This window comes from Hordeum vulgare, chromosome 6H, assembly GCF_904849725.1.
Source record: "Hordeum vulgare subsp. vulgare chromosome 6H, MorexV3_pseudomolecules_assembly, whole genome shotgun sequence".
Taxonomy (NCBI): Eukaryota; Viridiplantae; Streptophyta; class Magnoliopsida; order Poales; family Poaceae; genus Hordeum; species Hordeum vulgare.
The window spans coordinates 461,911,492-461,922,269 of record NC_058523.1 but is presented as its reverse complement, the minus strand read 5'-3'; the positions used below and the strand labels follow the sequence as shown (position 1 = coordinate 461,922,269).

At 50.8% G+C, this 10,778-nt stretch overlaps 1 protein-coding gene across 3 annotated transcripts; it reads left to right on the top strand.

The window, feature by feature from the left end:
* Positions 1-2,955: 2,955 nt before the first annotated feature.
* On the top strand, positions 2,956-8,573 carry LOC123401430 (rop guanine nucleotide exchange factor 14). 3 transcript variants are annotated; one of them, XM_045095239.1, is made up of 9 exons: positions 2,956-3,183; positions 3,296-3,351; positions 4,481-4,609; positions 6,248-6,661; positions 6,744-6,898; positions 6,992-7,066; positions 7,261-7,536; positions 7,665-8,012; positions 8,110-8,573. In XM_045095239.1, the coding sequence occupies exons 3-9, from the start codon at positions 4,534-4,536 to the stop codon at positions 8,395-8,397; spliced, it is 1,632 nt and encodes a 543-aa protein (XP_044951174.1). In that variant the 5' UTR covers positions 2,956-3,183; positions 3,296-3,351; positions 4,481-4,533; the 3' UTR covers positions 8,398-8,573. The 3 variants fall into 3 exon arrangements, with proteins under 3 accessions (XP_044951174.1, XP_044951175.1, XP_044951176.1); XM_045095241.1 differs by lacking the exons at positions 2,956-3,183; positions 3,296-3,351 and adding exons at positions 3,757-4,109; positions 4,198-4,368; XM_045095240.1 differs by lacking the exon at positions 3,296-3,351.
* Positions 8,574-10,778: the final 2,205 nt, after the last annotated feature.

Genomic DNA, 10,778 nt, shown 5'->3' with positions numbered 1-10,778 from the left:
ATGCTTAGTTGTCTTCCTTTGGTGGTGATGGTGGTGGAGTTGTTGCCTTTGATTCCCAAAGAGCTATCAATCTTTGATTTATACCTTTGATATTTGTGACATGGTTTCCCAGCAAAACAACTTCACGAGAAAGGGAAATATTGCGAGCACGAGTTGTTTCGCAAAACCTTAAGAGTTCAATCAATGATGGAGACAACACGTGGAGGAAGGGTTGGAGAAAATCTACTCCTTCAACGTCTTCAATGTTGAACATAGGTTGAACTTCCTCCCTAGCTTGGGTTTTCTCCTTAGCTTGGTCTCTGGCTTCCGTGACTTCTACTCTTTTCAGATCAGCATCTACTTCTTCATGAACTTGGTGAAGATCATTCTCCCCAACAGATTCCTGAGACATCTTTGCTCTAAATCTGCGGCAGACAACAAGCTCGAAACGAAAACAGAGGAAAACTGCGCGATACGGAGATCAAAACTTTCAAGCGAATATATATTGATTTTTTCTGGACCAGAAGGAGTGCTCCGCAAGAAAACAGAGTCCGGGAGGCACACGAGGTGCCCACAAGCCCTCTCTCCGCCACCAGGGGGTGGTGGTGGCCAAGCTTGTGGCCGCCTCGTGCGCTCTCTGGACTGCCTTTTATTTTTCTAATTTTCCAAAAATTCCAAAACGGAGAATTTTCCTATTGGAAAAGCATCGGAGTCCAATTTCTTGCCGAAACAGATACCTGCTCGTTTTCAGGGTCTGAAACAGGGTGATAAACATCCCTTATGTACTCCTGTGGAGTTATGACATTGATGATATTGGTCTCAACATTTATGGGAGTACCAGAGATGTAATGCTTGATTATTTGCCCATTTACCACTCTAGGAAAATTTCCTTCCGTGTTATTGATTTTGATGGCACCGGAACGATATACTTCCTCAATAACGTAAGGACCTTCCCATTTAGAAAGAAGCTTGCCTGCGAAGAATCTTAAACGAGAATTGTATAGCAGGACATAATCACCTACATTGAACTCTAGTTTCTGTTTTCGTTTATCGTGCCATCTCTTAACCTTTTCCTTGAGTGGCCATGTTGCCCTCGCCGCTGTCGCCCAAGCACACGCCGCGCCTTCCCGCAAGCGGCAAGGCAATGTGGTCGTGCAGGGCGGGAATCCGTCTGCCATCGCCGCGACGGCCCGTGCTCCGGGCACCAACGCCGCAGTGCGATCCCGGCTGACGGCGAAGAAGGCCGGCAAGGCCGCGGGCGTAAAGCGGAGGAAGGTTCCGGCTTCAAGGAAGACACCTTATTCAACCTCTGACTTCATCCCCCCGCAAGGAGGTGCTCTGGCGATGCCGTTCAACGATGCCGCTCCCACCACGAGCGAGGTGTTCGACGAAATGGCTGGAAGGTATGCCTCTTCAAGGGCGGATGTCTCTTGATGCATGCACGTGTGTTTCTCAAACCGCCAAGAGATATTGGCAAAGGATCAAAGATCAATACTTTCGCATTATGAAAAAGTATCCCAATAGGACTCCAAGCACATTTCGGTCGCTTCAAGGGCATTGGGAGAATATCAAGCCTATGTGCAGCCGTTGGGCAGCTTGCTTGGAGCAAGTACGCAATGCACCTCCAAGTGGCACCGTGGAGTCTGACTATGTGAGTTTGTTTTTTTCCTTTGTTCAAGTTATGCATCATCATAATGTATCATGGGAAATGATTGCATCACTTTGTTCACATTTTGTAGGACAAGATTGCTCAACATAGATACAAGGACATGGAAGCTTCGGAAGGCAAATTCTTCAAATTAGAGCATTGTTGTGAGCTGCTCCAAAAGTGCGAGAAGTGAAAATTGATCGACAAAGAATCCCCACCAAAGAGAGGCTCACTTATAAACATGGATGAAGATGAGGATGATGATGACCCAAGAAATTTGCACAAGCCCGATGGCGATAAGAAGACCGAGGGAGAAGATGAAGAGAGGACAAGAAGCAGCGAGCTTGAGGGAGAAGATTGATGCCATGGTGCAATCAAACAAGTTGATGTTGTTGAAGTCGTTGGAGATCAAGAAAGAGTTGACCGAGAAGAAGGCAAAAGAGAAGCAAGAAAAATGACAAATGCTCAAGGAAGAGGGGCTCCGCAAAGCTGCCATTGAGGAGAGAAAAGCACGCGCCTCTGAAAACAAATCGATGTCATTGTTGCTTGCCGAGGAGAACAAGAACATGTCAATGAACCGTAATGACATGGACGACCTCACCAAAACATGACATGATATGGCAAGGAGAGAGATTTTGAAGAGGAAAATGGTCGCCTCGGCCGGTCCGTGTTCCAGTTCCGATGATGTTTTCTCTGCTCCATATGGTGCCAATGTGGATGATTTCGGTGCGAGAGTTGGAACAAGCGACGGAGGTGGATTCGGTGGCGCCGATGAACTTCAATATGGACTCCATGGTGCGGAGTGAAGATCGACCCCCAAGATGATGCCGGACATGGGCGCAAACCTTTGCAATGCCCTCTTTTGTGTAATGAACTTCGCTTTCATTTGCGTCCAAACTGTTTATGTCGTTTGAATTTGAACTTGTTTGTCAAACCTTATATCAAATGCGAATTTTACAGTTTTTCTGTTTGCGGGTCGTCTCGGTGGAGCCGAGCAGAACCCGCAGAAACCGATACGTAAAAAAACATATTTCGCAAATATTTTTTTTTACGAATCCGTTTAAAGGATCTGCATTCATGTGAGCCCGCACCGACCGGCAAAAAAGATTTTGCACGAACTATAAACGCATTTTACGGACCGGCGGGATGCGGGGTTTGCTAGCTTTGTTCTAAGGGGAGTGCCGGGTCGGCCCGTTTCCATCCCGAGTTAGCGGTGGTACGGAGCAAATCCCAGGAGGAGGGAGGCCGTTGAGTTGATGGTGTGGTCGCGGGAGTAGTATATTTGATCCGGCACCTGCACGCTCACATGCCATGCCTGGCTTCCTGGTTTCGCTCCGCTTTCTGTTCTTTTCTCCCTTCTTGCCGCATTTATTATCTCTCTATCGCAAACACATCTCCATAGTCAGACACACACACACACGCACAGAGTACCACCACCACCACTACCCCAGCCCCCCTTCACACACAGAGACACACTCCGTCCCTCCCCTTCTTCCTCCGTCTCTTCACGCTCGAGGCCGGCGTGCCCGCCCTCCGCTCGGACCACCAGCACACTGGTAAGCTCGTGCCCAGTCAGGCAGCTAGTCTTATTTCCATTCGCTCATGGTTTCCTTCTCGATCGAGGCCCTCTTCCTCACCACGACTCGCCCCTCGTTTCCCCGGCCGCAGATCCATGCCGGAGCGCTCGGGCCGCTGACTTCTTGGCTCCCGACGCAGCCGCAAAGGTACCGCCGCTCCCCTCCCCTCTACATTTCGCAACAACTTGGCCCCTTTGAAATGCCGGCGCGACTCGAGCTCCAACCCTCCCCCCTCGAACCTTATTCCTGCTCCGTTCTATCTCCATCTCCATCGCCATGAAAAAAGCTGTCACCACGGCACCGTTCTCGCGAGACGAGAGGCCGTCGTCAGGTCGTCATCAGCCCGCTGCTCCGCGGCGCGGCACCAACGCCGGGGAGGAAAAGCCGCGAGCCAACAAACCCCGGGGCCTTTTCAGTTTTCACCTCACCTCTTTTCACCACCTCGCCCCCACACATCTTTTTTTCCTCAGGTCGTCGTCGCTTTCCGTCCCACAGTCGTCGTCCCGCACTAAAAGCTAGCGTAGCATAGCGAAGCTCAGCTCACAACAGAAAGCCTAGTACCACAGCCCATGTCCTCGTGAATCCCGTTTCTTTCCCATCCACCGTCCCAGTTCAAAATTCAAAGTTCAAAGTCCCGACGCCCCTCCGCACCACCACCACCGCCCGCACGGCCGCCAGGCCTCGACCGGCGAGCCCTCCCCCTGACGCGTCACCACCAGCCGTATCCATCGCCCTCCGTTTCCGTTGTGCGCCCATTAATCCCCGTCCGGACAGGAAAGATGCACCACGGATTTGCATCAGCCCGACGCCTCCGATTAGTAAACCAGTAAATGCACGCGCAATATCGCGCCGTCAATGCTTCCCATTCCCGCATATCCTCGCTGCTAGATTTGCTCCTCCGCCAGGCGAGCATAGCATAGTAGTAATTCTTTCTTTCTTTCTTTTTCGCTTTTGCCTTTGCGCACTGCTGCTGATGCGTCAATCATTATCCAGTAGCAGCATCTGAAAAGGCGCGATCGTTCGTGAGAGGGAGGTGGCGCGTCGCGGTAAACAAATTAAAGGGAGGGAGGGGCGAGGGGATTAAAATCTGCGGCCGTACTGACGGGAGCCCGCCTCCTTCTTCTCTTGCTGTTCGCCGGTCGCCTCGCCTCCAATCGCCGCCGCGTACGGCTCCCCGCGTTTTATTGCATGCAGCAGCGCATTTACTAGTTGGTTTTGAGATTGGTATTCGTCCGGCTCTGCTGCCCGTTGTGACGTCGTCTCTCTGGGGTTTCAGGTTCGGGTTCCACTGATTGTGCGGGTGGCGGGCGCCTGTCGGGGAGGAGGAAGATGAGGATGAAGACGCTGGCGTGCTGCCGGCGGCGGCCGCAGGATTTCAGCGTCGACATGGACCAAGAGCCGGAAAGTAAGCACATACCCCTATCCCTCCCTCTTCCTTCCTTCCTTCCTTCCCGGGAGACGGGAGTGTAGTACCATTTTTTGTTCAAGTTTTGATCTGTTCATGTGGTGTTCTTTCTTGGTCCTGTATTGGCGCCCCATTGTCCCTTTGAGGCAGTTTATTATGTCCGTTCGTATCTTGGTTACCATATTAACCTCATCAAGTGCATGAGTATAGTTGCTAGCTGTTGGATGCCCTGCCGTGTCTGCAAACCGCGGGCGCCCTGCCGTGCTGCATCAGGAGGTCCCAAATCCGACATTCAGAAATTAGGAGCTGTTATTTAACAGCCCTTTCACCTGCTCAAATCAAAGCCGCCGGGGACGCCTGGTAGAGAGGAGATGATCAGCGATAACTCCGAGCGGTACCTTCATTCGGAACGGAGAGGCCACGCCCTGCGCCAGCCGCCAGCCACTGCTCACCGCGTCCACCTGCCCTGCGCGCGTGCTTTCTCATCAGAGGGACGCTGCCACACCCTGCAGTGCGACGTGGGAGTAAATGGGGGATCACCGGCCACGAGAGACACGGCAACTGGAGACGGCAGCAGCAGTAGTAGTACTAGTTTATGATCTTCTCCCCTGGCAACGGCATTCATCGTCCCCTGGCAATGCAACGCTGGTACTCCAACTCAGGTTACAGTATGGTTGCCATTAATCACCGACGTTTCCGTTCGGGCTGCCTGCCGCCGGCTACCATCGACAGCGCCGGCCTACTTCGAACCCGTGAAGATTTCTCTTTTCTCCGGCTACTTTTTGGTCCCTTTTCGGCGTCCTCCTGTATATTTTTCTCTAGCTTCCGGTAGAGGTAGAGTTGTTTATACAGTACTCACTATAACAAGAGGGGAGTGGAGCGGAGCTGGGCTCTGTGTGTGGGCCCCGGCCGTTCCCAGCAACGCCAAGTGCGGCGTCTCTGTGCGTCCATTGACTTTGGGGGCAAAAAAAGGGCTAACGTGGTGGCACGCACGCTGCTTTTGAGATGCAGCAGGGCAGGTAGAGGGAGGAGCACAGGGCCTACGGCGACTTGGCTGGTACCACAATGCGTAACGGCAGGATAACTTGTCGATGAGCATGTGGGGAGCATATGCAGGCTCTGTGTACACCTCGTGACAATCTTTCTACCACGGTTTGCGGGGCCGTAGGTCACTGGATGAAGTCAAGTGTCCATAATAGTTTCTGGATAATAGGCAATCTAGCTACACTTTTGCTTCGGTACAACCCCCCTCCCCCACAAAACATATAAAGGAAAATGTATATCCACCTCTTATTGTACACTATAGGCCGCCGTACGTATATCCACCTCATATAGTATACGTATGACGGCCTATAGTGTACAATACGAGGTGGGTATACATTCTCCTTTATACGTTTTGTGAGGGAGGGGGTTGTACCGAAGCAAAAGTGTAGCTAATAAGGTGCATATATGCTCATGCATAAGTTCAACGATCCAAAGAATGTCATAGCAGTTGTATATCCTGTTTTCATATATCCTGAGCTCAGGTGCCATTTTGCCGTGGCATCTGACCAAACAATTTTAGGCTGCCTTCTTAATCTATTTTGTTGTGCTGTTTTATGTTGGTGCAAATAAATTGAAAAATATCCATTGGTGCAGAGGTGACGACATACAATGGCCTCGAGAGCTGCATTTTCAATAGTTCCTCATATGACGAGGAGAGTGGTGTTAGCGCAACGACAGGGGCGGATGGCTGTGTCACCGCTGACTCCCTTGAAGATGAAGTTTCAAGTTGCTCCTCCAGCAAAGATGTTGATGGTTCTTCCTTCTCTTCCCAATGCCTTCCATTGAGCAAGCAGGAGGAGCATTCGCTTTATGAGTTGGATACACTCGATGCTATCCATCTACTCCCTGTCAAAGGGAAGAATCCGATCACATATACGCTGAGTGCTGCTGATATTGAAACCATGAAGGAGAAGTTTGCAAAGCTACTGCTTGGCGATGACGTTTCTGGAGGTGCCAGGGGAGTTTGCGCTGCTCTGGCCTTGTCCAATGGCATAACCAATCTCTCAGGTACACTGAACTTTACAAGCTGCCTAATTCGGTTTTCCATTTTATACGTCATTATCACTAAAATGAGTGTTCTCCATGGCAGCCACTATTTTTGGAGAGTTGTGGAAGTTGGAACCACTGTGTGAGGAAAAAAAGATCAGGTGGCGGAAGGAAATGGACTGGTTGCTTTCTCCGACGACTTACATGGTCGAGCTGGTACCCACAAAGCAAAACGGAGCAGATGGGTGCATGTTTGAGGTAATGACTAATGAGCAACTGAATTGATTGTTCTTTGTTTGCATGAAGTTTATCTGAGATGTAAACACTCTTTTGTTCCGTTGCTTGATGCAGATTATGACCCCGAAGGCCCGTTCAGATGTTCATGTGAACCTTCCTGCTCTACAGAAGCTTGATTCCATGCTAATTGTATGTTGCCACTGTGTTTTCATCTCTTAAAATATCTTTGATAGCGAGCACTGTATGGATATGCAGATCTAACATAGTTTTCATCTCTTCTAAAATAACATCAATTCAGCCATAACAAATATTTTATATCCCGCAAATTATGTGTGTTTGCGACAGTTGGGATTTACAAATGGCATATGCAACCAAATATGCAGGAAGTTCTGGACTCGATGGTGGACACAGAGTATTGGTACGTGGAGAGTGGTAGCCGATCAGGTGGCCGGGGCAAAAATAATGGTCAAAGACAGACCAAAAAGTGGTGGCTCCCATCCCCTTGTGTCCCTGAACAAGGGCTATCTCAGTTCCAGAGAAAAAGGATTGTGTTTCAGGCTAAACTTGTTCATCAAATCCTCAAAGCTGCAAAGTCTATCAACGAACAAGTCCTGCATCAGATCCCTATTCCCATGGCTGTTATGGACGCCCTTCCAAAGGCAAGTATACAAATTCTACTTACTCACAATTTACCGACCCTTGGCAAAAAATCTTTCTGTAAGCTTCATACTTCCATTTTACCAAGTTATAATTGCTGGTCGTAATGAATACTTGATTGGGCTTGCAGTCTGGCAGATCTAGCTTGGGTGAAGACCTGTACCATGCTATAACGACAGACTATATTCCTATCGAAGAAATCTTTGTTTCTCTGAGTCTAAAAACCGAGCATAGCGTGCTCGAGACCATGAACCGGTTAGAAGGCGCGCTTTTTGCGTGGAACCAAAGGATCTCGGAGGAGAAATGCAAGAGGTCTCCAGGCCGGCATTCCTGGAACTTCATGAAGGACAACTCGTCGGAGCTGGAGAAGATGTCGGCGTGCATCGAAAGGGTCGAGACCCTCATCCAGCTTCTGAAATCCAGATTCCCCAACCTGCCTCCAACGTTCATAGACGTGGTGAAGGTCCAGTACAACGAGGTAACAAGTTCCGTCGTCATGACACAACAACATGCCGGTGAAACGGATTGCTTGCTTGTGCATTTTTCTGAGAAACAGAGATTGTTGGACGGTGCAGGACGTGGGGCACGGCATCGTGGAGGCCTACTCGAGGGTGCTCGTCGGGGTGGCGTTCAGCATCCTGTCCCGGGTGGCGGAGATCATGCTGGAGGACGACCTGATCAAGAAGCCCAACACGCCCATGGCCACCCTCAAGTTCGACCTCTCCTCCGACGTGTACCTGGAGGGCATCACCGAGACGCCGCCGGGCCACATCCGGCGGTCCCTCATGGACCAGATCAGCATGGTCGACGGCCGCTTCGACGCCGTCGTCAAGAAGAGAGGGGCCAAGCAGCTCATGTGGTGATGCGGGGTGTGGTGGCGCTGTACAGGGTGATGGGGCCGGCTGCGTACACAAGTTGCATTTACCTTTTACTACTAATGGTGCATCTGTAATTTGTACGTATGTAACGGCAGCATTGGCCGAGTCTTGCTGAATGCTGATGGCAACCCAGATGCTGCTGCTTTTGCAACGGACCCAAACCTGCTGCTCTTGATTAGGTTCGTGTGGTGATGATGATGATGATGATGATGATCGGGGACGTAGGTCGTATGCGTGTGTACAAGATCGGCCTTTGCTTGACGGGTTCACGACGACGGACGCGTCTCAGGTCGTGGGATTGGACGTGTGGCCGGCGTACGGGCGGAATGGAACGTGTGGAATCTGAGGCCGGAGCCGGACCTGGGGTTGGAGTTTTCAGACAGAAGACTGGTCGATCGCCGCGCCGTGATCTGAGGCTTCAAGCGAGAGATTGCTGCTGTGGACCGTGGTGACCACGTACTTCTCTGAGCACGTGGTTAAACGGAGCTCACGATGTTCAAGTTTGCAAGCGAAATAACTAGAGTGCCGTTCTACATCGCGTGCCCGTATTGTTATTGACTAAAGAGTGGTGTGAGGGTGCGACGGGGAGGATGCTGGGGTTGGAAAATGCGGTTATTCCACGACGAGATGCCGGACCCTACGCCTACGGGCGCTTTTGGGTTGCACCAGCTGCCCCGACGACAGGTTACGCGTGGAGACGATTGACTGATGACTTGCTGCGACCGTTGGGACCCAAAAATGCTACACGTACGGGAACTTTTTACAGGAGTTTTACGGACTGATTTTTCTCCTCACTAATCTCCTCCCCTGATTCTTGGGTGGGGCCCGCTTCATCTTGATCACCAATCAATACATTCCACCTTAGCTCAGCCCGTAAAACTCGTGTAAAACTCCTGTACGTGTAGCATTGTTCGTTGGGACCTCGGTCCACTTGTTGTGAAAGATGCCGCAGACGTGGGCGCGCACTCGTTCGTCCGAGCATCTCCAACAACAACCCTCAAAGAGCATCTACAACCAACATGATTCTTCGTACCCGTCTCAAACGCCGACCGTCTCGTCACTGACCGGTTATGAAATTTCGATCCAATCAGGTGTCTCAAACGGGACCCAAACACTCGGGCTGACCGACGCCACTCATACCGAGCCCAAATGTAGGACGGATATGGGGCGCCCGGACATGTCTGTCACGTCGGACCCAACAGTCTGAACCCATCGTAAATTGCACAAAATCGACGCTCTTTCCTCTCTTTTTCCTCCCTTCGCGCCGTCCGTCTCGCAGCTTCGCCGCCGCGCACGCCTCCGCAGTCGTTCCTAGCCTTTGCCTCGTCAGCTCCGACAAAGCAATCTTATGTCCCGTCCTCGTCACGAGGGACGTCGTCATCGGCCCGGAAGACACCTTGGTACATCCAGAAACTCTGTGGCTCCGCCTTGCGCTGGATGTGTTCGACACATTGTTTGACCGAATGTTTTGTGATTTTTTAGGAACAATGATGCATTCCGATGCTTCGTCCGGCAAGGAGTATGGGCCAACGGAGCTTGATCAAATGATTGAAGATCAGTTCTTTGATTCGTCGGATTCACACGAAGTAGTGGACATGATCATGGTTATGAGCATGCAAGAGGAAATGGACCGACAAGTGGAGCATATTCTCAATTTTAAGGGCTCAATCAAAGGAAGAAGACTCATCAACTGAGATAGGGTATCCGGAGCAAAGCTACTGCAGAAGGACTACTTTACTCCGGACCCAACTTTCTCGAATGATCCATGGTTATGTTGTTGTTTTGCATGCGAAAACCATTGTTTTTACGCATTGTGGATGAAGTGGCAACACATGATGACTACTTTCAAGCTTACAAGGAATTGTTACAGTCAACTATCTTTCTCTGTCAAGCAGAAGTGCACGACTGCTCTGAGAAAGATTGCACTTGGTATTGCGGCACATGTTGTGTTGGGGCTCGAGGGAGAAATTCAAAAAATTTCCTACGAAACACCAAGATCAATCTAGGAGATGCTAGCAACGAGCAAGGGGTAGAGCATCTTCATACCTTTGAAGATCGCTAAGAGGAAGCGTTACTATGAACGGGGGTGATGGGGTCGTACTCGCAGCGATTCAGATCGCGGTAGATGGGACCCAAAGCGTCGAACAACGGCGCCTCCGCGTTCAACACACGTGCAGCCCGGTGACGTTTCCTCTACCTTGGACCAGCAAGGGGAGAGGGGAAGTTGTTGGAGAGCTCCGGCAGCACGACGGCGTGGTGGCGGTGGAGCTTGGCCAAGCACTGCGGAGGAGGAGCAAGAGAGAGGGCAGGGCTGCGCCGAGGTGGATGAAAAACTTATGTGTTGCAGCCCCAAAACCCTTGGGTAT